The sequence below is a fragment of the Poecilia reticulata genome, chromosome 4 (genome assembly GCF_904066995.2).
Source record: "Poecilia reticulata chromosome 4, P_reticulata-male-v2, whole genome shotgun sequence".
In the NCBI taxonomy this organism is placed as follows: Eukaryota; Metazoa; Chordata; class Actinopteri; order Cyprinodontiformes; family Poeciliidae; genus Poecilia; species Poecilia reticulata.
The window spans coordinates 24,245,901-24,273,427 of NC_088833.1; the positions used below are offsets into that span (position 1 = coordinate 24,245,901).

The following is a 27,527-nucleotide window of genomic DNA, read 5'->3' on the forward strand; positions in this document are numbered from 1 at the left end:
TAAATCTGGCAACAAACGTCTGCCATCTTTGATTTTTTTGGGGACAGGCCGCGGCGCGAGCGGGGCCTCACTCAACCAGAAAAACGGTCTGGCACGAGATAACGGAGCCACGGGACAACCGGGAATACAGCGCGCCGGCTCCCGCTTCAAAGGCCGAGCACACGAGGACAGACGGGGGGCTAGAAGCGTCGGAGCACGCACAAAGCAACCAACCCCCCCCTTTTGCATGTGGACAGCGGCTTGTTGGCAGCTAGCGACCAGAGCTAAACAGAGCTAGCCAGCTTTTGTAATCCGCCGGCCAGACAGACAGTCGTTCACCTCCGACCAGGCCGAAACCGGATTTTTAGTGGTGGACGCGAAACATTGCAGAGGACAAGGGACACAACGGCGGTGGCAGGTGGGTCTGCGTTTAACGCTGGAGTGTGTGGCTTCCCTGCTCTCTCTCGCTCACACACACACACACCGCACAGCGCTAGCTGGTTAGCATACGGACGGGCTGTGAGTGGAGGTGATGGCGACCAGTGAGGAAACGAAACTACGCTGAACGATGCGAGCTTGTGGCCTGCTCTGTTGCAGCACCACGTTCAGAACTCCACATGTCGGGTCGAGCTGCCGAGGACACTACAGCACCTTTTAAGTACAGCTTTTGTTGACTTAAGAGGTGGCATTTGCTTCTTTTCTGATGTATTTCTGGGGGAAGAAGGCCTGTACCCCCCTGCCGGTATGAGCCACCCACCCTGCCCGTTGTTTGACTCATAGAAAAGGATGTTGACCCATCAGCGGCAGTGGGTCTGAAAACCTAAAGAAAGCTGCTAAATGTACTTTGTTCAAGCAGCGAAACCTGTGGTTATTATTGGTTTAGATTGAATTGTGAGTAACTTATGAATTAAGTCAAAATGGCTTTTTTTTGGTGAAACTAGTAAATGATTTTATGGGTTTTGCTCATTCACAAACACTAATTAATGAGCAGGAAGCTGTTCAGGTATCGATTGAAGCTTTGCTTATCCATCGACTGGTCCGACATATGACGGGGCTCATGGAAAAGTATGGAAGTAGTTTCCCAGGTCTGGATCAGCATGGGGAAAATCAAAATGGGTTGAGGATTATTAAGCCTCACATTTTCCTAAAGTTGCATCCATCCATCTGAATACTCATCAGACTTTCAGCTCATCTGTACTGACATCCAGCCATCGATCTGACCCATCCATTCCTCCATCTGTCCAGCGATCCACCCATCAATCCACGCGTCTGTCCATCCGTCCATCTTTAAACCTGTCCACTATTCACTTCTCCATCCTTCTCTCAAATCGTCTGTCCTCCATCTATTCAGTCTGTCCATTCATATTTCCTTTCTGCTCCAACCTTTGGTTTGTCCAGACATCCATTTATCTTTTATGGTATTCTTTCATTTGTCATCATCTTTAATTCTTTCGTCCTGTTCACAGCGGATGTTTGCAGGTGCCAGATTTAAAGTTTGTTGCAGTAGCTTCATAAAAGTAAAAGTGTTTGCGAACCAGAAAGGTGAGGAGTCTTCTGAAAAATATGTGGGAAACAAGGATGTCTTGTTGGACAAGAGGGTTGATTTTTTTTATTTTTTATTTTTGATAAATGAATGTTCAGGAGTCATACTTTGACTTCTGACAAGAATCAGACATGGGTGAAGTCTGACTTTACGTTCTACTTTCTACACGTAAGAGGCGTTAATTAATACTTGTATTTGCACTTGTAAACTTCAAGATATCCACTTCTCTTTAAGGCTGACGAAACTATAGTTTCTTTGACTGGACAACCTGATTTGAACCACAGTAATTTGACATCATCTCCATTGCAAATCCCTCTTGACGACTGTACGGTCTGGAAAATCATGATGATTGCAAAGATGCGTATGCCTTCTTCTTGTATTTAATTGAAAAGGAGATTTGATCCTTGCTGTATCTGGTCACCGGAGCATTTTCTTTACACAAGATTTCAATTAGCAGTATAGGAAACCATTATCGTCAGGATGTTTGGTTGTTCTGCATCAGCGAAGGAGTAATTGTTTTAAAGAGCACGATACTCAACGGATGCCTGATTTGTACAGGTCTTTAATCTTAATCTCGAGCCGCACAGTCGCTCCTGCGTTTGCCGAGTTGTTGGATGGAGTTTGTCCGTCCGCACGGTAGAAAATGGCCATGATTAAGATGTTGCTCGATGACATCTGGCAACCACGGTTGCAGCTGAAAAGCCAAGACAGGCCGTCCTAATGCACTTGGAGACGGATCTGCGGACTTTAATGGTCCGTCTTTGTCCCGGTCTTCCTGTGCTGACCTTTCATTAGGGAGGAAATTAGTGAATTCCTCATGGGATTTACTCTGATTCACGCCTTTCGAAGGTGTTGCTTTCTGAATGTTTGATCCTGTCACCTTCGTGCCTCTCTGTCATTAGCAGTAGCTTGTACGTCTGCGTTTGCCCTTTTATTTTGTCCCTGAGATGAGTGATTTGTCTCGTTGTAAATTTCCACATCAAACCGTTTACTTTTCCGTCTTGCTTTTAGAGCATTTGGGTTAATTGGGATTGAGAATTTTGACTCATTGTTTATAGTAAAAAAAAGAAAAGTTTTTTGTTTGTTTTTTTGCACTTTTCCAACTTTATTTTAGCCCCCCCCCCCCATTTTGCATCACACACTTCCACTGATTGAAATATTAGCAGCAATAGTTTTGCTGGAAAGATCACAAGAAGATCAGTTGCATGTACTGCAAATTCAGTTTTATGCTTTTGACATTTTACTGACTGGTAACATCTGTTTGCTTTTTCTCTTGCTTTCCTCTCGCTCGCCGATTCCTGTTCCAGCCAAATTCCTTAAAAAGAAACTCCTCTGCAGACATTTCTGTTCCCGTTATTAAAGAGAGAGGTGTGAACGTAGTGGTGCTCGGACACAAGCTCTGCTTCTTTTCTGTTTGATAAGACGTTATCTGCAATAATATCAATCGTCTGTTGCTCAAAAAGGTGTTCCATAACATGATATAAAAGATGTAAACGGGTTTTTTGTTTTTTTTTCTGACCTTTTTCTTCCGTAGTTCCTCGTAAGAAAAGACGAGGACGAGTCGAAGCAGGAAGTCGCCTCGGCTGTAGCTAGAGTAAAATTATCTTAGTTTTAAATCACATCATTCCCACTAAAAAAAAACATGAAATTTTACTTTAAAACGGAAACGCAGCAATTGTTCGTACTACTGCTAAAACCATATACGGTTAGTTCAGTTATAATTTTGCTGGACCATTTGATACCCAGACTCGACCAGGCAGTCGGCTGCCTGGTCGAAGCTAAATAGGCCTTTTATGAATACGGTAACTTTGTGAACCGTTCTTTTTAGGGAAATGTTCCTTCTGCCTGTTAAGGAGCGAGTTCAAACATTTAGCCCTGACTGATCGAAGCTGTTGGGTCTTTTCAGCATAACACACACTTCAACTCGCTACAACGGTCACAAGGTCTGTTTCACCAATCCACTGTTAATAATAAATGACCTCTGTGTTGCTTGGGAAAGACTGCAGTCCCAAAATGTGCTTTGTCTCTTGTCTTAGACGATCCACATTTTTAAATCCGCATTCTGGACTCTGGGCCTTGCAACATTCCCTTCAAAGACCGTGTTTTTGTTTCCTTCCTGCTGTTAACATAAAACTGCAACTGAGTCAAATTCACCTTCTCTTGTAATGTCTGTTTAAAATCAGCAACAAAGCTCAATATTGTAAAAAAAAAAAATCTTCTGCTCCATTTGAGATGTTTTTTTTTCTTCTTCTTCTTCATGCAGGAGGCTGGTTCTGGGGGCGAGGCCAAAGGACCAGACTCAATGAGTTTCCAGCGAAATGTCAGAGAAGTCAGGGCAGAGCACCAAGGCAAAGGATGGCAAAACAAAGTATGCAACCCTTAGCCTTTTCAACACCTACAAAGGCAAATCTCTGGAGACCCAGAAAACTGCTGGTAAGAGTCGGCCGTCATTTGCTTTGTTTTAACTAAACAATGCTGGTTTTAACTAAGCCTGTTGCAATTAATCGCCTAAATGAAAATGAGCCCAATGATTTCCATTCTGACATTTTTTTTGAAGGGCAATTTTGTTTAAAGACTTCATGATAATTTTTTTAAATTATTTGATTGTGTGTAATCTTTTTTGCCTTTTTCTTTATTAGGGTTGTTGTGTTTTATTTAAAATGTCTTCCTGTTCCAGTGTGAAGATTTCTGTACAAAATCTGAGATGGTGAACTTGCATTATTATGCCATTATCTTTATACGAGTTGAATATATTGTCTCAAAACCACAATATTATTGTTTATCACAATAATTTCTAGGACAATTTAGCATCCAGCAAAATTTGCTATCGTGACTTACCTACTTATAACTAGTATAACTAGTGTTATACAGGAAATTACAATCAGCTTTTTGGACGCAGCATATATGATATTTATGTTGTCGAACCCTAAAGAGGAAATTGTGAAACTAGTTTTTTTTCGTAATGGATTTTTTTTATTTTTTTAATGTCCTGTTTTGTATAACTTAAGGTCAAAGAGCTTCAATTGGCTGATCAGTGATTTTTCATTTTGAAAGTCCTGTGTTGACCTTTCGTTTTCTGAAAACCGTGTGAAAGCTTCTGATATTGATGCTTTTCTTATGTCTGAAATGTTCCCTCCAGTGGCTGCCAGACATGGCCTCCAGAGTTTGGGCAAAGTTGCTGTCAGCCGGCGCATGCCCCCCCCAGCTAACCTGCCCAGCCTGAAGGCGGAGAACAAGGGAAACGACCCCAACGTCAACATCGTCCCCAAAGACGGCAGCGGCTGGGCGTCCAGAGCCGAGGCAGGAGACGAGAGGTACGCTTCTGTTTGCTTTGGTTAAAAAAAAAAACGGCTAAAAAAAGGAACATAGCTGATAATGGGGGAAAAAAATAAATAAAAGTCGGCGATTTAATTAAAAACTTAAAAATGCCATTATCTTCAACAGGCAGCAGGAAACGCCCCCACCCCAAAACAAACCAGCACCACTCCAGCCTCAAGAGCTCTCTACCGGGGGAAGCCGCTCCTGGGCAAACAACAAGCAGCCACAGCTTGATGGTAAATATTGTTCCCATCTGCTCCCAAAGTCTTATCTCTACTTAAAATAAAACTTTCTATGTTTCAGCTTCATCTGTTACTGTTAAACACAATACAAACTCTCCCCATTGATGAGATTTATTAAGACCGAATTTGGTAAATGATCTCAAATGTGACCTTTGGTTTAATGTTAGCAAAGTTTTTGCATAAGAGCTTCACACGCTGCCACTGCCATGTTTCCCCGTGGAGGCATGGTAATATGCACTACTCAGTTTCCCAATAATTTAACCCAAAAGTTGCATTTTTAGATCAGGTGACTGGACAAACTTCTCAGTTTCCTGGGTTTCCACTACATGACTTGTGGGAAATATTAAACTGGATTTCTTTTCAGTCACCATTCATTCATTAAGCCTTATTTCTTTAAAGTTTATGGCTGATTGTCTTCTAGCGGTTCTCTCGTCTGAGTCGTAGATCTCTCCAGATTTAGACATTAAGAGTTTTCTCTCTAAAAATTTTAACGTGTGCCTTTTGTTTGACATATTAATAAGACATACTTAATTCTGTGATTGCTGTGTGAAAAAGTTCAAAATGTTTACGTACATTTTGCTAATTCTGAATTAAAATGACTGATTTGTCCTGTTTTCTTTGGTTACAGCTTTCATTCACCTCCATAATCTGTAAAATTTTCTAACGATATGCTTTTTTTTTTTGTCGTTGTTGAAGGATCTCCTCGCGTAAGCACCCAGTTTCACCAAGAGTTTCCCAGCCTGCAGGCAGCTGGTGAAGCGGAGAAAGGCGATGGTCAAGATGAAGAGCCCTATGGACCAGGCCCAAGCCTCAGACCACAAAGTAGGGCCACACTCACACACATAAACACGAGGCTGTGTTGGACCAAATGGTTTAAAGAGGAAGCTTAGGGAAGGTTGGGGGAGAGTAACCCCCCCTTAGAGGGAATGTCTTCAAAGTTCAGTTTATGTTGTATTTGTAGCCCAGATGGAAACACTAAAGTTTTGTTTGAATCACCTTACAGAAGAAAAGTCTTTCATTCCTCCATTCCGCATAAACAAACTTTGGCTTGTACTGCAATTTATGAGATTTGTAATGCTGTCTTATTATGACTTTGGCGTTTTTGTTTGACTTTATTCCTTATGTGACGTTCAACAATCTCTCCGAAATTCTAAGGCTTGTTTCTAGTTGTCAGCTTTTGTGCTGAAGTTGTTTGTGGGAAATGATTGAAACACCAAAGTGGATGCTTTTGAGTTTTCAGGGCTTATTCCCGGTTCCATTGTCTTAGATATATGGTCCGTTTCGTTCATTCTTTACTTGCCCGTCTGTTAATTTTTCCATGAAATAGTTCATTGTCTGTTATCCGTTCATGACCTTTTATCAATGTTTACATTTTTATTTGTTTTTGATCCATCAATCTGGCCATCCTTCCTTTCTTTCAGACACTTCCATAGCAACTGTCAGGATAAAATTTAAGAGATCATGTATTATCTATCAAAGCAAAGTACTTTTTATCTGTATACCGCCAGATTCCATCAATGTGCAAAGATGTTCATTATTTAACTTTAAGAAGTACTAATGTAATGTAGAGACGCCATTCATTAATATTTTAATAGTTCGGTGATGCGCAGTTTTATCAATGCATTCTGCCACATCCGGCCCTTTGAGGACATTCGTGATCTTGATGTGACCCGGAATGAAATTGAATTTGACGGCTTTCAATTAAACCACACATTTATATACGTTTGAATGATTCCAAAGTCTGCTTAATGTGGCCCTGTCTCACAAACGGGAAATGTCCATCACCTCCCTCCTCCTTGTGATTTCAGACGTTGGCAGTTGGCGTGAGGGCGGAGGCAGGAATCTGAACAGTGCGTCCAGCCCCCCTGAGATGGACGCCAAGCCTCAGGAGGAGGGCAGCACGAGCCTCGGTACCTCCACGCCCCCCGCGGAGGCTGAAGAACCCGGCCGAAACGCAGCAGGTGATGCTCAAAGGGAGAAAAGGGAAACCCGAGAGAGGTTCCCCCCCCCTGCCGCCGTCGCCACCGCTGCTTCTCAGCCTAAACTCAACGGGGGGCAGCAGCCTCCTGCAGGGGTGCCAACCCACTTTGACCCGGCTTTCAGGAGCATGATGCCACCTTATGTAAGTCTCAATTTGGCAACAAAATCGGTAACTTTTTGTTTGTTTTTACCCTGTATGACAATGTTTGTTGTTGTAGATGTTCCATGCCTACCCGCAAATGTCGTTTGCCCCGGGACAGGGTAACTTCAGATACCCTGTGCCACAAGATGGGGGAAAGTGAGTTTTTTTCTATTCATTATCATTTAAATTACTTTTAATAGTTGCACTAATATGGCACAATTAATCTCCTGCTTGAACCAAAATATATAAGCTTGTTTCTGCTTTATCCTCCGTTGGATCCTCAGGGGTCCTCGTTCAGGCCGCCCCCAGCAGGCGCCCCCCCAGTCCTGGCTCCAAGACCCCGACAGACCCTCAATCATCAGTGCAACAGAACTGAAGGAACTCGACAATTTGGACACCGACGCTGATGAAGGCTGGGCAGGTCAGTAGCTCTGGCTTGGCTCGTTTTTACAACTCATTAACCACATTTAGGCAGATTAAAGATCATTTCAAGTTTTAACGGATTGCGTCCCGTGTGCCGTTCAGGAGCTCAGATGGAGGTCGACTACACCGAGAAACTGAACTTCAGCGACGACGAGGAAAACCAAGCTGCTAAAGAAAAAGGAGAAAACTGGTGAGGATTTGAGCCATCTTTTCAGTTTTATAGTTTTAAACTTCTTGAGCTTGCTTCTACCTGTAACTTCAGCAGCAGGTGCTTTAAAGAACGGAAAGCTTCTAGAAACTTGAATCTTTCTCCAACCTGGAAATGTGCTTGAGAATCTTTGCTAAATTGTATTGTGAGAAGAACAATGCAGTGAATTACAAGTCCCTCTCTGAAACTACAGTAAAAGCTTTTTTTTTTTTGCTGTCTAAATACTGGAGACAACTCACTGTTTGGTAATTAATTATTTTTGAGTTATCTTAACCATTTTCTAAGCTTTCTGGAGGGCTTTCAAATCTGTTTGTAAATGTGCGATTCTTTGATTATTATTTTTTTAGAGAGCATGGCCAGATTTTGATTCGACCAGTTTTAAACTTGAGTAGTATGAGGAGCAGCATCTGACATGAGAGAATGTCTGTGAAAGTCTTGTTTTAGAGATCTTCATGAATAATGCAACAAAATGTACCTAAATGTTCAGATGTTATTTCAGAACAACCCCTTTCTTACCAAAAATATAATTTAAAGAGGGTTATTGTGTTTTTTTTTTTTTAGCTTTGTCATAATGTTATTCCCTCATCAAAAACACACAGGGAGTGTTGCTTTGATTCCCTCATGCATGTTTGAGGAATCCTTGAATCTCCCGTGACAACCATTCAGGTCTGCAAAGCGTTTGCTCTCACTAAGCTGCACCTGTTTCCACAAAGCTCCTCCCTGGAGCTGCGGTCTCCAAGCCGAGCTTCCACCTCACAGAGCACACCTCTGCTCGGACTCCCACACTCAGCTCCTCCAGACTAGCCAGCAGCAATTGGCAAACATCTGATGGAACTGGGTGTCTGCTGAGCGCATTGTAGGAATTACTACTGAGTCCAACTCTCCCGAGTGTCTGTAACTGCGGAAGGCAGAGTGTTGGAAAGAGCAGTAAGTAGCCTCTTAAAGAGACGGAGGCCCAATTTCAAGGAGATAGATTTATTTTAGGTTTGATGTCTACAGCATTTTTATAACAATTGAAGCACACTTAATTACTTGATTGTGCTATAAAATGACACAAAGTGCCTGGAGCATGCACAATATCACTCTTTTAAAACATGTTTTGAACTTCCACACTGACATGGCTTTGTTACCCATAGCAATGACCCTGCTGTGATTTGGCACACAGAAAAGAGATGATGACCAATTACCAGCTCAGATCTTTGTTCATCACCCTAGAAATCTGCATATTTCACTAAATTGCTGCAAACTATAAAAACCTAAATGGGGTCTCAGGATTTTCCATAATTACCAGAGACTTTTCAGCCACAATATAAAGTTAATTGTGTGGTTGCATTTGAAGCTTCAGAGCAGAGATTGGTGAGAAGACTGTCTAGTTGACTGCTTCTTTAATGACATTCTAAGGGAGTGGATGAGAGCTCGAACATCGGACAATCAAGAAGGCTGGAAGGAGGGACCTGAAGACCGTGGGGGCTCCAAGACCTCCTGGGCCGACTGCGGTGATCCTAGAGCGCCCTCACCTGGCAGTGTGGGGCAGTACATTAAATCAGCTGCTTCACAGGACTACCAGGTAAAGCAGGTTTGGATTGCATGAACCCACCATGAGGTGCTCACTCCTCCTCAATGGTTTCTCACACTGTGTTCGTTTGTTTTTGTCCGTAGAGCGGCGCTCGATCCGTCGGCAGTGGCGCTCCACGGGGGAACAAGCCGCAGGCCGTCGCACCAGCAGCTGACGAGGATTCTGACGCTTGGCGACAGAAGCGAAAGAAGCAGTCCGAAGTCTCTGAGGCGGTAGAGCGAGCAAGACGGAGGAGAGAAGAAGAGGAGCGGCGCATGGAGGAACAGAGGCTCGCTGCTTGCGCTGAGAAACTAAAGCGTCTAAATGAAAAACACAGACAGGCCAACGAGGGCAAACCGGCCGTTGGCGATCAGACCACTAATGAAGAAGCGGGAGCTGCTGGGGAGGAAGTCCTGTCGGCATCTGTCCCTGCGTCCAGCCCTGTACCAGCGGTCCCAGTCCCACAGCCAGAGCTCCCAGTTGTTCAAGCTGAGATGGAGCGAATGGAACGAGTGGAAACAAATGCTGAGGAAGAGCCTGAGCTGGCCCGTCAGGCCAGTCCCCCCATCCAGAGACCTGTAGCTGTAGCCCCGGACCCTCCAGGCGACGGAGAGACCTCTCTGGCTGAGGTCGGACCCTTGGTGCCGGAGAACCAGACCGATCGGGCCGCAGCGCCCATTCGGGACTATTTCAACATGGAGGACAACAGAGGTAGGCCAAGTCCTGTCAGATGTTTTAATATCCTGATTCTTTCCTGGTCTTAGGCTGTGATGTGTTTGCAGTGGATGAGCCCCACCTGTCCCTGTCTCACATGGAGCCTCCTGCAGGGGACGAAGTCTCCGTCGCTCCTCCACAGTTGGAAGGAGAGGCGGCCGCTGCTATGCGTCCCTCTGTCATCTCAGGCTACTCCAAACAGTTTCAAAAGTCTCTGCCTCCGCGTTTCCTCAGACAACAGGTAAAACTGTCTCAATCGGCCGCACTGATTTCTTCAAGAAGATGCAGTTATGACATTTTTATTTGCTGATGGCTCAAGATGTGGAGAAGAGAAGCTGTTTTAAATTTATGGTCACAGGAACTTTCATGATTCACTTCTTTAATAATTCAAGAGGGTTGAGTGAAACAAAGTGATGGTGGATTTATTAGTTTTTGTTTAAGCTTCCATCCACAGATGCCAATTGTAACTGATTCCTCTTTGTCATTAAATACTAGAATATAAGATTATCATATATATATATATATATATATATATATATATATATTAGTTTTCCTGCAGTGAGTTATCAATGATTATATTAAGAACTGTGGGTGTGAGAACAGCTGCTGAAGAAAACATGATCTTATTTTAAAATGGTAAAGGCTGACATTTTGAAATCAACTTCATCTCATTTTAACTACTTTAGCATTGCATAAAAGATTTCCTTCAATTTATCACCTCACTGACACTGAAAAGCTTTGTTTCTGTATCGGATTATTCCCCATGCACCTAAAATCTCTTGACGCACCCCGCCCCAGCATTTCTATCCAGCAGCATTTGCAACCCTCACACAGACTCATTGGTTAATAATTAATGGATCGATTGTTCTCATACCTATCGTTTTCTGTTTGAGTAATCTCACTTGGGCGAGCGTTTTCTAACATCCACACTACAAAATAAGTAATAAAAGTATTTATGATTCATGCCAATATTAAATTGGGTTAATATCTTCAGTGACCGATATTCAGACTGCAATGTTGGTATTGTATTGGAAGTGAAAAAGCTGTAATGGAGCGCCCATAGTAGTAGCAGTACCTTTTTAAAAGAAAAAAAAAACAATCAGCAAAATGTTTGCATTGTAAGGGTGCAGCTAACAATCTCTTGCAGATTATTTTTACATGTTTGACCAGGCTTGTGAAGCTGTTGATGTATTTAAGTGAACTGTTCTGGACCAGAGATATCAAATAAATTTGTAATTCAATATTTATATGTGTGCATTTAAAAGCCAACGTTTTAAGTCAGTTTTGCTGTTTTTCTTTATCAATTTTTTACCGGCTGATGCTAAATTTCAGATATCGGCATTGGTATCAGAAGTGGAAAAAAAAAAAAACATCCAAAGCTTTCCCTCTTATTTACACATTTCTAAAATTATTGAGGAATTGTCAGATTTGTTGGATCACATTCATATGTTAACATAACTCAGCATTATTCAGTGGATTCCTACATTGTGTTGTTTATGGTGATCTAATCATTACAAGGAAAGCCTAATCTTCTTTACAAAAATTTATACGTGTCTGTCACTGATGAAAATGGATCAGTGTGTTGTTAAATCGTTGTCTCCCCAGGAGCAGATGAAGCAGCAACAATGGCAGCAGCAGCAGCAGCAAAGTGGAGGTACTGTGTCTCCGTCAGGTGGCAGCACCGTTGCAGCTTCCCAGCAGCAGCAGCACCGCTCCATGTATCAACCTATGGGCCCCCACCACCAGCACTTGCCCTCCATGGGGTTCGACCCCCGCTGGCTCATGATGCAGCCGTACATGGACCCCCGTATGATGTCGGGACGCCCCCCTATGGACATCCCTGCAAATATTCACCCTGGTGAGCGTAAATAAGTTTGGGGAAAGTGGTTGAAAAATGATTTTTACATAGCAAAATGCCACAATAATGAGATATTCAGCAAATTCACATAATTTTGATAATCCTGTTTTAAAGGTGTGTGCACAAATTGCTAGACGTTGAGCGAAGGAAAAGGCAGTCTGCCTTGTCTTAGAGTAATGATGTTTGTCAGATCAGCTGAGCAGATTTGCTCTGCTCTCAACGTTTTCAGGGCGAATGCCTCAGAAGCAGATTGTCCGCAGAGAACCAGGTGACAACTCCAGTTCCAGCTCCGATTCATTTGACCACCTGTCCCGACCAGTTCGAGACCACGGCTTCCCCTCTGACTCACGGATGGTATGGGGATCGGACCCATACCCTCCGTCAGAACCGTTGCCATCTGTAACTCCTCCAAAAGCACGTGAGGATAACAAGGAGCAACGGTATGGCAAAACATTTTACATTAGAGCTGTTAGTTTATTGTGACAGTGTGGTCAAGCTTGGTGAAACAGACTCTCTTCTTCTCTTCAGGATGGACTCTGGTTTGGATCTGGACAAGGGTCTGCCAGCTATTTACGCTCAGGATCACGGTGCGGTGGACTCAATGAAAAATAATTTCTTTCGGGACTCGGATTCCCTGTCTGCGTTTACTCAGGGCCCAGAGGATGTGCCGGGGCCTCTAGATAGGGCGCCCGTAAGCTTGGCCTTTGACGCCGATGAGCGAGGCCTGCCTAGTGGGGAGGAGGTGGAGGCCCTTGGTCATGCCATGCTCCAGAGAAGTGTCTCTCAGGGTTCCAGCCACTCCATTAAGCTGGATGAGCCCAGGTTTGACGGGTTACCGCTAGCAACAAAATCACTAGAGCTCCAGGACGCAGGGGAGCGGGCCGCTGATAAGCCCCAAAGCGAGCTCTACTCCCAGGCTGCCCTTACTAGCAACAGGGCGACTCCTCCAGCAGATGGATTACACAAACCGGAGAAGCTCCCTCTGCCAGCTCCCAGCAAGCAGAAAGCTGAGTTGCGTTGGGGCGGGAGATCCGGGTCTGGTCGCAGAGACGGACCGGGAGGAGAGAGACCTGTTCGCAGGTCGGGCCCCATTAAAAAGCCCGTCCTGAGGGACATGAAAGAAGAGCGGGAGCAACGAGAGGAGCGGGAGAAGCGTCACGAGAGAGGAGACAGAGGGGATAAAAGCGAGCGGTCCAAAAAGGATCAGTCGGCCAAAGCTCCGTCAGCAGCTGCAGTGGTGTCCGAAAGCTCTCGAGCTCAGAGCGATGGAAAGAGGGAACCCGCAGAGGCAGACGAAGCCCCGGCGTCCCACCATAGGGCCAGAGACTCTCAGCCTTCCTCGGGGGTTCCTACCTCATCCTCCCAGGAGGAGAAAGCGGACAAACTGCCCAGTAACGACAAGCATCCAGAACCAAAACTACCCAGTCGGAAAGAGTCGCATCTTCCTGCGCGTGCCTACAGAAGAGAGGAGAGGGAGAGGGAACGGGACAGGGATCGGGATCGGGATCGGGACAAGGAGGCCGACAAGGAGAGGGAATGGCCCATTGACTCCAGTTTCAAAGGACGCGGGCGAGGGGAGTACTACTCCAGAGGACGGAGCTACAGAGGAACTTACAGCGGGCGCAGCAGAGGGAGTCGCGGTCGTAGCCGGCCGGAGTACCCCTACCGAGAGCCGCGCTTGCGCTCTGATTTACCCTCCGCTGGAGGCGCCGCTGCCTTTCGCAACAGGGAGGAAAGCGAAACACGTAGCGAGAGCTCGGACTTTGAAGTCATTCCGAAACGTAGGCGGCGGCGCGGTTCAGACACGGACTCTGAAAGCGAAGGCGGGAGAGAATCAGCCAGCGACACCGGACCTTCCGACCGGGAGCCAAGCACTAAACCTAGCCGTCCGGTAAGAAGAGATCTCCCCGGCGACGGGCGTTCAGGACCCCACAAGTTGAGCTTCGATCCGCCTCACATCGGTGAAAAAGGTGGAATGAGAGGGGATGACGACGGCCGGCCCAAACCAGGGTTTCTTCCCAAGGGGGAGCCTTCCCGGCGAGGAAGAGGAGGGTTATATAGCAGACGAGGCGGCGCAAGAGAGCGTGGCGGTCCTCGCTCAGCCCCCCTTAGAAGGCCAGGACCCAGAGACTCTTCCTCTCAGTGGCCTTCCAAACCGATGGAGACGTTCAGGCCGGAGGATGCAGAGTCTGCAACAAGATACAACAATCCCCCTACTGACCGTCGACCCCCGAAGTTGGAAGGAAAGAAATTTGGAGAGGTGGCTCCTCAGGGCAGCAGAGAGCGGCCTCGTCGATCTCGACCGGCCCGACCCCCAAGGCAGGACAAACCTCCTCGCTTCAGACGCTTGAAAGAGCGGGAGGCTGGCGTGTTGGGCACCGGAGATCCTGCTACAAGTCTTTCTGCGACATTGGCGTCTGTGCCCTCTTCAGCCACCCCAAGTTCTGCTCCCGCTCAAGCATCCCTCTCTCCAACAATGTCCAGAGCTCCAGGGACTCCTCTTACTGTGCCTGCAGAGGTGGCAGCCACCACATCTGCACATGACCAAACGTCTCCTGTCGAAGCCTCCCGGCCTGAGGCCAGCAGCCCCACCATCACCGCAGTGGGCAGCAAGTCCCCTGACCTGTCCAACCAGAACTCCTCGGATCAAGCCAATGAGGAGTGGGAGACCGCTTCCGAGAGCAGCGACTTCAATGAAAGGAGAGAACGGGAAGAGAGGAAAGGAGCGCTGGAGGCTGCCAACGAGGCAACCACCGCCACGGCCCCAGCACCCGCTCCCTCTCAGGGCACACTGACGCCCAATAAGAGTCCGCCGGACGGAGGTGTGACTCCGAAGCGAGAGGGGTCCCAGGCAGCCAAGAGGAGCTTCTCAAGTCAGAGGCCTACGGAGAGGCAGAATCGCAGAGGCAACAGCGGCGCCAAACCCGGCCGGAGTTACGCAGGAGGCAAGGGGGAGAGGAGAGGCGGTGGCAAGGCTGGCCGCAAAGGGTGAGTCTCAAACAAGGGGCCTCTGTTTGCTGTCGTCTGTGTTCTTCCATTAGCATTTGCACAAAGAAATTGACTCGATGAAACGGTGTGCCACAGACTGATATATGCAAACAATAAACCTTTGTGAAATTGGGCTACATGATTGAGATCAGCGCTGACTACCGCAGACCAAACCCAAACATCTGTGGGAGGGAGAATTTGATTGGAGTATTTTCTTATAAAAAGAAAAAAAAAAGAGAGGCCTGTCGCGATAAACGATAAATCAATTAATCGCACGATAAATTAAACCTATCAACCTCATTTTAATTATCGACTTTATTGTCTCTTCCTGCCTTTTTTTCTTTATTGATGACACTGAATGAAAAAAGGCTCAACTGACCCCTCCACTCTCCACTGACCCTCCCTTCCTCGTTTCCTTAGTGTAATGTCCAACTACACGAGTTGTCAGCCGACTGTCGGCCCATTTTCAAAACCTGAGACACCTTAGCCGACAGAAATCCTAGGTATAACGGTTCGATCGAGTTTGTTGTGCCGTGTGGTGTCCAGCCACTTGGGCACTAAATAATGGCTACAAGTCGTTAACTAATTTTTAAAATCGGGCATTAATCAATGCTTTACTAGAATCTACCTGTGATGCATGTGGCTAGAGTCAGCAAAGTCCTGACTGAATGAAAATCATTATAACCTGTCTATGTCACGTTAACAAAGAACAGCTGCAAACCTATCGCGTTTATCAACTGCAGTAGCAATTTGGCTCCAACTCCTTGTCATTTTTTATATTTTTTGCACAAAATGTTGAATAAATATTAATGTTGTTTCCACATATCATCTCAGATGTCCGCTGGATTTCAGGTTGCACTGTGTCAGCTGTTTGGGATTCCTCTCGTAATTTCCCCTCAGAAAGCACGGAGGAAAATCCACGCTTTCTGGTTAGCTACTTGTCACATTCAGCGTTGAGCTCCCAGTCGGAGAAAACCCCCGATTTAGATCGGAGCGATGATCGGTTACGAAATCACCAGCGACAATCTTAGATTGGCCAACTTTCTAAGATTTTCGTAAAGGGAAAATAGGGGCAAAAAATTGTGCATTATGAACTACTGCATTAGGTAGTCGGATGTGCCCGTCTTTTCTATTTAAATCTAGTGATTACTGAAGAGGAATATAGTATACAGACTTCATAATCTGCACTCTTTTGGTTGAATGCAGTATTTATTTCCATTTTGACTTTATCTTGTTTAGTTTTTATTCAAGTACGTTTTTTGTTCATAGAGACTGAAAATCCATTTTATTTTTGTTTTTGGTTGTTTTGTTTATTTAGTTTATCAGTTATAGTGTTACGTATTCTTTTGAAAATAAAGTGTATATCTATGGCAGGAAATAGCATGCATTATTACGTAATTTCCATTAAATCAGTGTCAAACGGTCTTGAAAAAATATTAATCGATTATCGCAATAATTTTTTAGACAATCGTCCAGCAAAATTTATCATGACAGGCCTAATTATAGAGCAATATTTGCATCTCCAGAGTTTATATAATATCTAATTATCTAATAATAATCCAAGATTTGGAACTTTTTACATTAAACCTGTTAATACTCTGAATCATATTTAGTGACATCTTATTTACTTTTTTTGCTTATTTTATTTTAGAAATTAGATGAGAGCAGTCCTAATACTTGGTGCATCATCATTCTACCAAAGTAAATTACTACTGTCCAAAACATTTACAGGTTTATCTTATTCTGAATCTTTTTTAATCTGAACAGCCCTCCAGCCCAGCAGAACTCTGACGGATCAGCCCCAACATCTGGAGGGACCTCTCAGCGGGCTGCCAAAGAGCAGCCTGCCCGACGCAAGGATGAGGCCAAACAGACTGCCAAGAAGCCAAAGGAGAATGCTCTTTCCCAGTTCGACCTCAACAATTATGCAAGTCAGTAAACACCGTTTTTCAACCGGCTCGTTCCGTTTACCAGTAAAATAAGCATGCTTTGGATGGATGGACACAGAAGGGCTAAAAGGCATATTTCTGTTTATTGCAGGTGTTGTGATTATTGATGACCATCCTGAGGTGACCACCACAGAGGATCCACAGTCCAGTGCCAACGACGATGGTTTCACCGAGGTCGTTTCCCGCAAGCAGCAGAAACGGCTGCAGGATGAAGAGAAACGCAAAAAGGAGGAGCAGACATCTCAAGTAAGGATTTCCTGAAATATTAAGAAATGTCACCTTCTAAAATGTCTGTATTTAAATTAGATTTCATTACTTTAATTGAAGTTTCCAGAATTTCTACTTTTCTTAAAGGATTTCTTTTTACTTTTTGTCATCTTTTCTTAGTTTATTTGTGTGGGTTTTTTTTGGGGGGGGGAGTGGGGGGTTAGGGGATTTCCTGACGAATCCCACTGAAAGAAGTAATCCATGCAAAAGACAAACATGGGCCTGTCACCGATTAAAAGTTTAAATTTGGGCTTTAAACATGAACTGTAGTTTGTAAAATTGGTCCTATTGAAATAGCCAAAAAGTACAAACATTTTTTGCTCACTAAGAATCAAAGATTACAAACTGCCTGAAAGAATCAATATTTAGTGTAGAGTAGGGGTGTCAAAGTCCTGGAGGGCCACTGTCCTGCAACTTTTAACTGTGCCTCTGCTGCACCACACCTGAATAGAATAATTTGGTCATTAGCAGAACTCTGGAGAACTGATCTACACAAGGAGGTAATTAAGCCATTTCATTCCAGTGTTTTGTATCTGTGGCACATCTAAAAACTGCAGGACAGCGGCCCTTCAGGACTGGAGTTTGACACCTGTTGTGTAGGGTAATGCAGTCAAGATTTGATAAATGTGAGTGTTTTGGATATTAAATGCATCACAGCTGAACTCGGGCTTAGATCCTTTAAAACAGTGGTCTCCAACCCTGGTCCTCCACTGCCCTGCAGGTTTTAGGTGTATCCCTGCTGCTGCACACCTGGGTTAAATGGACAGGTGATTAACTGGCTTCTGCAGCAATTGAAAGAATGCAAAGGAGGTGATGCAATCATATGAATCAGCTGTGCTGGAGTTCGGACTCTCAGAACATGCAGGACAGCGGTCCCTGAGGACCAGGGTTGGGGATCACTGCTCTAAAACACTGTTAATCCAGGTGTCTGAGTATTGTGTAGCTGTATAAAACCCAGCTAGGTATGTATTTCAGAATGCTGTAAAAAAAAAAAAAAGTAGTAAAAACTTTTTAGAAATGTCATTCTGGGAAAGTAGATGCAGAAATTTGTAGAAACCTTGATATTGTCATCAAGCCTGAAAGTAAAGTTGCTGCTTCTCCTTCAGAACTGGGGTAAGAAAGGCTCAGGCGAGAAGAGCAGAGGAAGCGGAGGAAAGCTGCCACCAAGATTTGCCAAAAAGCAGTCGTCCCAGCAGCAGCATCCTCAGCAGCCGTCACAGCAACAAGCGGCGCAGCCTCAGCCTCCTGCAGCCTCAGCGGCCTCTGCCCAGCAGCAGCCATTGGCTGCTTCTGCTGCACAGCATCCCCACCACGCTCCCTCACAACCGGCTGCTTCTCAAACTATGGATGGACCCCCAGCTCCTCTGCCCTCCATTTCCATGGCGACCGTGGAGTTCGCCTCAAAGAGCCTCCCCCCTGCGCCTGCACAGCCGCACAGTGCTCTCGGTACAGAACTGTGGGAGAACAAGGTGGCAGGCTCCACTGTCCTTACTGATGTCAAGAAATGTAAGTGTTGGATGAAAGTTATCGATTAGTGAGTTTATCTGAAGTTGATTTGTCTTATTGATCAACTCAATTTTTTTGCGTTTTGCTTTTATTTCACCACATCCTCGCGTTCGTAGCACATGAGAAGTTGACGCTTCTCCATTTTGCATCTCGGCTCAATGAGCTCTGTGAAACTTAAACTTGTCAGGTGTAAATATTAACTATTAAATGACAATCATAACTCGATTAATTGTTTGCATCTCTTAACTGTGAAGGTTTTACTTTTCTGCTGATAGGATTTATCAACTTAGCATGTGTGAAATGTTGCTTTGTTTATTCCAGTGGGCCCCATTAGCCCCCCACAGCCGCCCTCTGTGAGCGCTTGGAACAAACCTCTAACCTCCTTCACAGGCACCGTGTCGTCTGAGGTAGGTTGAATAAATAAGTTGGTTTGTTCTGACTGGTTCTTCCACCTGATATTCCTCATTAACGTGTCTCTCTGTCTCCCTGCAGGGTGGGAAGCCTGGTGCTGACGGCAGCGTGGAGTTGGGCATAGACAGTATTCAGTTTGGCGCCCCGTCGTCTGCAGGAAGCACCGACAGCGACGGAGGACCGGCGCTGTTGGAGACGGTCTCCGAAAGCAAACTGCCTGCTCCCAAAGAACAAAGACAGAAACAAACTCGAACCGGTCCAATCAAAACCCAAAAGGTAACCCTCAATTTCCAGGTGAATAATGTGGATTCATATCGGTCATCTGGCCCCTCCCTTAACATCTGACCTGTCTTGGTTAAGCTGCCCGAGATGGAGCCAGTAGAACCCAAGGAGTACAAGCCGGGTCCAATCGGTAAAGAGCGCTCTCTGAAGAACCGTAAGGCCAAAGACGCACGTGGAGCCGAGGCCGAAGGGATGGAGGGAGGAGTGACTGGAGGAGGGGTCAGTAGAGCCACGGACTCCAGTCCTCCCACCAGTGACACCACAGTGCCAGAACTGGGAGGGGACATTGAGGGGATGATCACAGTCCCCTCAGCAGAGTACACTAGCAACTCTAAGGTAAGTAGAGCCTCTGTTCACCTAAAATAATAAATACATTTAGGGTGCATTCACACCAGCCCCGTTTAGTCTGCTTTAATCAAACTCTAGTTCTTTTGTCCGGAAAGTTTGGTCTGATTGAGGAGATGTGAATGTGAAAGCAAACTCTCTCGGTCTCAGTTTGAATGCATATGTGGATGCAAGCAGACTGGAGACTACTTCAAAAGTAGGAAGCGAACTATAGCACATGGCATTCTGGTTAAATGCAACCAAAACAAACGCACAAGCCTGGCGCTAGTGGGAGAAATGACTTGTGGTCGTTTACCAAGGAGAAATCCTACAAAAGCTAAAAACTGATGCTACTTCATGTTTGTTTACATTTGGCAAAGAAGAAAGTTGTTCTCATGTCGTCTTCAGAGGTTTTTGTGATTTCCTTCAGTAGCTGTTGGTGCAACACAGGCGAGGGGGGTGAACAGGTCTTTCAATTAGTTTACATCGTTTGACCCAGTGCAGTATGAAAGCGAACCACACCGGTTGAAAATGTAACAATGTTGCAGCTTTGGTCCACGGTTAAACCAAGTCCACCAGATTATCAGGTGTGAAAACTTCCTTAAGTTATTGAATCTTGTTTCACTTTTTGTTCTCCCAGGAGTCTGTCACCGACTACACCGCCCCCTCTTCTTCTCTGGCTGACAGCGTTCCCACAGGAGGCAACAAAATGGAGGAGAGCTTAGTGGCTAATGTGGGTACAAATCCTTTTTCCTTCACACATTTTCTCAAAAAAAAAAAGTATAAATATTTCAGGTAGTGTATTGACTGCAATTTGTTTCCCAGGTTGCTCTCCCCCACTCACTGCCCCTTCCACGCAGAGAGACCCTACAGCAGAGCTCCAGCCTCAGCACAGTTTCTCCTGCTACTGTTGACCTAACACTAAAGGTAAGGCAATCGTTTTGGCCTCGACCAGGAAACGATCGGCTCTCTAATGAAATGTCACAGAGGACTCATTTTGCTGCCCCTCCTCAGATGGAGTCGGCTCGGAAAGCTTGGGAAAACTCCCCAAGTTTGGAGAAAAGCTCCCCAGTCACCTCCTCTTCCTCGCCCATCACTTCCTGCGCTTCCTCGTACTCGTCTTTCTCCTCGGCCTCCATGCCCCAGATCCCCGTGGCTTCTGTTACCCCCAGCACCTCACTGTCAGGTAACGAGTCCCTCACTTTAGGGCGTGCAGTGCCTGGTTAGTGGATTCAGATGGAGAACCTCGTCAGAGCTAAACACAGGGAAATTAGCTGGAAAACCCTAAACGTACAGCTAGAACTAAAGAAGGCCTGTACACTTGTTAGGAGAACAGTCTAGTCAAAGCCCTAGATCCCTAAATCTATTATGTGAAAATGAGTCTGAGCCAGAAGATCTGTAACCTTTAAAGCCTAAACATCAATTTTGTTCTGCGGTTTGCAAAATAAAACTCAGAGCTTCAAACGCCATATGTGAATTTTTAGACAAATATCTGCTTTAGTAAATTTCTTGTCATGTTTAAAAAAAGAAACGGTTTTATTTCTATTTTTAGGATTTAAAATAAATAAAAAATAGGAGGATATCTTTGTTTTTAATCATAGATTCCAACCTAATGACAAGGAAAGCCCATCCTTAAACATATAACTGGTACTTTTGGTGTCATTCCTTGTGATAATTCAATGCACATATTGCAGGAAAAAAAATAAGCTGTTAAATAGCTGCATTATTGCATATGTATTTAAATACTTTAACTGGTTCCTTTTAGTTTTTATCCAGTTACTAAAAGCTGTTGTGGAAGATCCAAAGAGCCGCTTGTGGCTCCAGAGCTGCAGGTTGCAGACGTTCTCCATCTGAACGACTGAACTTGAGCTGCTTTGTAAAATAGGCTGAGCTTTCATTCTGAAGATGTCCACAAAAAAAAAAAGCTTTTCCCTACCTGTAAAAAAATAAATAAATAAATAAAATTATGTATGCTGCCTCTTTTCCAAACAGCGGGCTCTGGTACCTACACCACCTCATCTCTCAGCACGAAGACCACCTCAGCCTCCGACCCCCCTAACATCTGCAAGGTGAAGCCGCAGCAGCTGCAGGGCGGGAGCCTGTCCTCCTCCACCAGCAGCAGCAGTAGCAGCAGTTTCTCCCAGCTCGGCTGCGTGCCCCCGCTCCTGCCCCAGCAGCAGCAGACGCCGCAGGTGTACGTCTCCCAGGCTGCAGCAGGTGAGAAACTACAGCTTCTTGAATGCAGTTTGCTGCATATTGGGTGCTTCTAGTGACCAGGTGATTGCCTGTTCAGGTTCTGCAGCTCAGATTCCAGCCTTCTACATGGACACTAGCCACCTCTTCAGTAACCCGCACCCCCGTCTGGCGGGGCCTTCGCTGGCTCAGCAGCAGGGCTTTCAGCCTGGCCTCTCGCAGGTGGGACTTTTATCACTTCACAGTTACAATGCCGAAATGATTAAGTGTGCTGAATCAGTTGTTAAAATAATCAACTAATTTAATAATCATTAACTGGAGCATACAGACAAAACTGCCCAACAAATGTATACATTTTCCATTTAAGATAAAAATAAAAATCTAACCTTGTCTGTAAATATGTTCTCAAGTTATCTCATATTAAGCACCTTGTGCAATCCATTTATTAATTGGTTCATCAAAAAATAACCAATTTTTTTCTCAAGTGGTTGAGCAGATTAGATTATATTGGTAAATCAAGCAGAAATGGTCGAGGTTTTCACATGTTGGAATTAGTTTTTTTTACTGCAGATGCATCCTTTGCTAAAGATAATTAAGCTTATACTGTAGTATTGCATTTCAGACACTAAAATATTAATTTTCTTTAAAAAAGGAACTGAATTATTTGCATCTTTTTATTATGTTTCTAATATTGTATAAAAAGGCTCGAGTGGTTAAACAAAACATCTGCAGAATGTGCCCTTTTTTTCCCCATCCAGAACAATCGATTATCTTTAACTAAAATAACTGAATGTAAACATGTTGCTTCCGTAGCCAACAGCAGTGCAGCAGATTCCCATTCCCATCTACGCTCCCCTGCAAGGCCAGCCTCAGCACCAACACACCCACCAGGCTCAGCTCGGACTCGGCACCGGTCCACCGGTTTCCCAGCCACAGGACCTGTTCAGCTCTTCGCTTCAGCCCTACAGGTAAAAACCCACTCCTCTCGAGTTCAGGCTCCTCCAGACTTGATCGTCTCTGTCCTCTGATCCCTCCGCTCCGTCCTCTCCCAGGTCACAGCAGGCGTTCATGCAGGGCAGCCTGTCTCAGCCGTCTATGATGGTCTCCGGCCCGTCCCTGCACAGCTACCCCGGAGTGCAAGCTCCCGAACTGGGCAAGCCTCAGTCCAGTCTGGCCTACCAGCAGCACTCCTCCACCCAGCACATTCCCATTCTGTTTGAGCCGCAGCTCAATCAGGCCTCAGGGATGGGAGGCTCCCAGCTCATCGACACCCACCTGCTGCAGGTAAACCTCGCCTTACTGTGTCGCAAAGCTGCTGCTGCACGTCGTCACGTTCCTCCACCTAAAGCGTTGCTTTCTGCTCAGGCTCGACAGAGCATGAATCAACATTCGAACATGTACTCGGGGCAGGTGCAGCAGCACGGTCAGAGTAGCTACTACAGCAACACGCAGTCTCCCAGCTCTGCAATGCAGCAGGTAATGCAGCTATAAACTGAACTGTTTGTCAGATAAGCTGCTACGTTTCTTTTCAGGTCGTTAATTTCTCTCTGTTCTGCAGGTGACCGTCCCTCTGCCAGGCTCACAGTTGTCTCTGCCTAACTTTGGGTCGGGGGGAGGTCAGCCCCTGCTGGCTCTGCCCCCTACTCCTCCCCAAGCCCAGCCTCCCAACATCAACCGGCAGCCCCCCGTTTCTCAGCCCTACCGAGGCATCATGGGTCCCAACCATAACATGATGCAGCCGCCGACCAGCAAGGTGCTGTGCTTTGTATGGGTCTCACCCTGCAGTGTCTGCACACCATTAAACAGTCTTTAAAACAATAAATTGTACTTAAATACATTAATCACTGGTCTTAAATGCAGGGGTAGAAGAACTATGTAATCTCTTTATTCCATGTTGTTTTGTTTTCTTGCAGGACTTCACTGTGGTAGATCTCTTCAGTGTGTTCTGTGACTCAATACAATAGCAGCTACTGCTAACTAGCTGCTAAGACAGCCCTGCTAGCTTTTTTTTTGTTTTGTTTGTTTAATCTCCCAAGTTTAAATTTATCAGTGAAACCTGCAAGTGCCCAAGTTTGGGCATCAGGTTAATGAGTTTCTGTTTTTTTTTTTTGTTTTTTTTTTTCTTTGTGCAGCTGGACATGGATCTCAAACTCTTCGGCAGCGGGATGGACGTGAAGCCAGGAACTCCTCCGGTCAGTGGCCGGAGCACCACACCCACCTCCAGTCCTTACAGGTAATCATCATTTTCCTGTGGATCTGGAGGATAGCACCTCCCTTGGACTCTTTTCATGAGTTCCCTTTCAAAATAAATGTCCATTATGAATTGTGTTTAAGTGATGGCCTGATCTGCCAAAAACACTGACCTGAAGTAGCTAGAGGCCTCACGTGATGCAGTTTTTTCTTCATCATTTTAGATGGTTTGTTTTAAAGATTGGAGGAAGCAGGTTTTTTATTTGAATTGTAATGTCTTTTACATGTAAAGAGAATAAAAATAAACTCAGTTCCTGAGCAACAGAGCCCTCACACTAGACCAGTGAAAGCCTTTCCTCTGCCTTTGTTTTGCTCTTTGTGTCACTGTAATGGTTTCCTGTCTGCTCGCTGCAGGGCCAGCTCCACTTCTCCCAGTAGCCAGTCCAGTAAGATGAACAGCATGCTCTACCAGAAGCAGTTCTCACCCAGCTCTGCAGGCATGAGAATGACTCAGCATTTCCCTGGCCAGTTCAACCCACAGGTAATGTATTAAATAATATGGATCAGCATATTTATGTGTTTTTTATTTGTGGGCTAGTTAAAAAAAAAAAGAAATGGAAATGATACTCAAGGGTTATGATTGACTGGTATATTTCCCCACCATATTTCTGAGGGCTTTAGCATCTCATGATACATTTGGTGTGTAGTACAAACAGTTAATAACCATTAAATTGACTTTTTATCTTCAGAGGTGGATTGCAGTCTGGTATTGTCAAAATAGAAATCAAAAATAAACACCTGCATAATTATGATTCTAAATTAAATTGATTGTGCAGAATATTATCTGCTCTTTGTAGCGTAGCAAGTAAAACAAGCTAACATGAGCACGGTATTTAGTTTTACCATCTGGTCCAGCAGAGCCTGATAACCTGCAACCTTTACATTCATAACATAATTTGATCATTTAGATTTAGTCCCATAATTCCTTGAGTTTTTGCAAAAAAAAAAAAAAAAGCCAAACTTGTATTTCTTGCAAACAAAGGAAATATCTGATTGCTTTCTTTCAGCCAGCTGACTGGCAGTGCTCTTCACCACCTGAATCATTAATATCAGTTTTTTTTTTTTTTTTCTTTTTTAGATTCTGTCTCAGCCCAGCATCGTGTCTCCTCTGGTTCGCCCTCCTCACGCGAACTCCTTCGGTGGAGGCATTCAGCGCTCTCCCATGGGTCCCCCCATTTCACCCAACCTGAGCGGGGGCCTCATGCCTCACCCGCGACCTCAGCACCCGCAGCACAGTCAGCACCCTCCCCGAGGGCCTCCCGGTTCTTCCCTTCCACCCAGAGGCACACAGGCGGCTCTGAAGGCCGAGCAGGACCTCAAGGTGAGGCACTGCTGGTGATTTTATTTTTTTTTTAATGAAGCGTCGCTCTGTCCCAATTAGTTGATGCATTTCCTCGTTTCCTCTAAAGGCAAAGCAGCGAGCTGAGGTTCTTCAGTCCACTCATAAGTTCTTCTCAGATCAGCAGCAACTGAAGGCGCCTCCGGTCAGCAAGCCTCGGCTCGACCAGGGAGGAAAAGCTCCGCTCGACCCGGCGGCCTCAAACCACCAGGCCGGCGGCGAACGACCAGACGCAGACAAACCCCCCGTCTCCACGGCCAAGCCCATCCGAACTGGCCCCATTAAACCGCAGGCCATCAAACCAGAAGAGGGCAAATAAAGAGACGATTGAACATCTTGGATGGAAGAGAGACTCTATTCGCCCCTCCCCCCCCTCACCATTTCCACAATCACAGCCTCATATCAGCCCTGGAGGACGGTGTGGGGGAGGACAAACCAGTTGGTGTCACGAACAGGAAGCGCTGTCATATACAAGTGTAATCTTCTTCCTCCTCTTTCTCTCTCTCTCCCTGCCTCGCCTTGCTGCAGGCGGGGCGACTTTCATCACACTTAGATGCTGATAAAATTGCTGCTCAAGTTGTTCCATAGAAATCCACCGTCTGAGAGTTGGAGAGAAATCTGAGAATTGCTGCTGAGTTAGCCATTTTTATAGCGAATTTTAGTTCTCCCCTCCCCCCAACCCACCTAATAGCTTGAGACGTATTATTGGAGAAACATGTTTTTGTTTACAAGAATAAATAAATCAAATTTGTTTTCTTAAGATATCATTTATTGAAGCACACCTTCTTGTTTGACCTGTTATAACTAATCCAGAAAATTTTGTGCTGAACGGTTGGAACATGTTGCTGCAGGAAGACATGAAATCAGAAATAATGTCCTTTTGTTTTATCAGAATGGAAATGTGAAAATCTGCAGCATTTGATTGACTGTAATGATCGATTTCTTGATTTGTGAGCCTTCTGCTCCTGCCTTCTGCTCTCATCTCCTTACCTGAGAAGTGTGTGTGTGTGTGTGTGTGTGTGCGTGTGTGTGTGTGTGCGCGTTCAACGGGGAGGGGAAAAGCATGGCGCCGGACTCACGCGTGTTTTCTTTTAGCCAAAGGTTAAAACGGCGCAGAGGTGACATCAGAACCCTGCAGGGTCGCTCGTTCCCGCTGCAGCAGTTTGCGTGCAGGACGGAGTCAGTAACTAGGATCGTTTATTTACAGCTGCTCCGTTGTCGGAGCAGTCCTCCACACACACAACTTTGCACCGCTTTCACACCCATCCCAGTGTGGTCACACAAAATACTCATATACACACACCTCACTGTAATGAGACAAAAAAAGCATCCAGAGCTGCTGCTAATGACTGATTTCAGTGCCCTTAGCTAGTGTTTTAGCAGGACAGGGCTGTTTAGAGGAAATGAGGCAGAGTGTTAACTTTTCTTTTCCTTTTTTTTTTTTTTTTTTTTTGAGCGTGCATGTTGACCTTCATAACGAGAAGGGTCAGGACGAAGAACAAGGAAAAAAGATGAAATGCAAAGCCACAAGTACTAAAGCGGTTGTGCAGAAGGACACTTGCTGTTTCGTTTTGTCTCTACTGATGAGAGCAATCAGCGCTGTTTTCCGTTCTCTGCCTCGGTCCTGCCAGCTGTCCTACCCGCAGCAACGCTCTCATCCGGGGGGCTTGCAGACACAAGACGGTCCTTCAGAAATGTATAGTAGTATGCACCCCGAGATGGCGAGGGGACTCCCTTCACATCTGCCCTAGCTGGGGGGAGACTCCTTTATTTGGAGAATGGAAGAGGGAGGGAGGGTAATGACTTTTTTTTTTTCTTTTTTTGTTGTACAGGGGTTTCATCACTGTATTAAGATATGTACGGTCTTATTTACATTCTCTTGGTTTGGTTACAGAAACTAATAAAAATAATATACTGTTGAGTTTTGCGTTATGTTCTCTTTGTTGGATGTGCCACACTTGACCACGAGGTGTCAGTAGAGTGCCTTTATGTCACATCGACATGCGTGCCATGTGCAGTGATGCGAAGAGACTGGGAGCTAAAACTTAATATTTAT

The 27,527-nt window shown here is 45.2% G+C and overlaps 1 protein-coding gene across 4 annotated transcripts; it reads left to right on the forward strand.

Moving 5' to 3' along the window:
• prrc2c (proline-rich coiled-coil 2C) lies at positions 1 to 27,392 on the forward strand. Of its 4 annotated transcripts, none has more exons than XM_008407350.3 (34): positions 1 to 397; positions 3,786 to 3,955; positions 4,662 to 4,836; positions 4,967 to 5,076; positions 5,779 to 5,904; positions 6,891 to 7,204; positions 7,281 to 7,360; positions 7,480 to 7,625; positions 7,730 to 7,817; positions 9,237 to 9,402; positions 9,495 to 10,101; positions 10,173 to 10,345; positions 11,710 to 11,962; positions 12,192 to 12,402; positions 12,491 to 14,950; positions 16,718 to 16,881; positions 16,991 to 17,145; positions 18,273 to 18,672; positions 18,994 to 19,079; positions 19,165 to 19,359; positions 19,444 to 19,701; positions 20,330 to 20,422; positions 20,515 to 20,616; positions 20,704 to 20,875; positions 21,679 to 21,906; positions 21,983 to 22,104; positions 22,696 to 22,850; positions 22,935 to 23,166; positions 23,248 to 23,358; positions 23,441 to 23,635; positions 24,015 to 24,115; positions 24,487 to 24,613; positions 25,211 to 25,453; positions 25,542 to 27,392. In XM_008407350.3, the coding sequence occupies exons 2-34, from the start codon at positions 3,841 to 3,843 to the stop codon at positions 25,788 to 25,790; spliced, it is 8,412 nt and encodes a 2,803-aa protein (XP_008405572.2). In that variant the 5' UTR covers positions 1 to 397; positions 3,786 to 3,840; the 3' UTR covers positions 25,791 to 27,392. The 4 variants fall into 4 exon arrangements, with proteins under 4 accessions (XP_008405572.2, XP_017159941.2, XP_008405573.2 ...); XM_017304452.2 differs by having other exon boundaries at positions 21,682 to 21,906; XM_008407351.3 differs by having other exon boundaries at positions 7,489 to 7,625.
• The last annotated feature ends 135 nt before the right edge of the window (positions 27,393 to 27,527 follow it).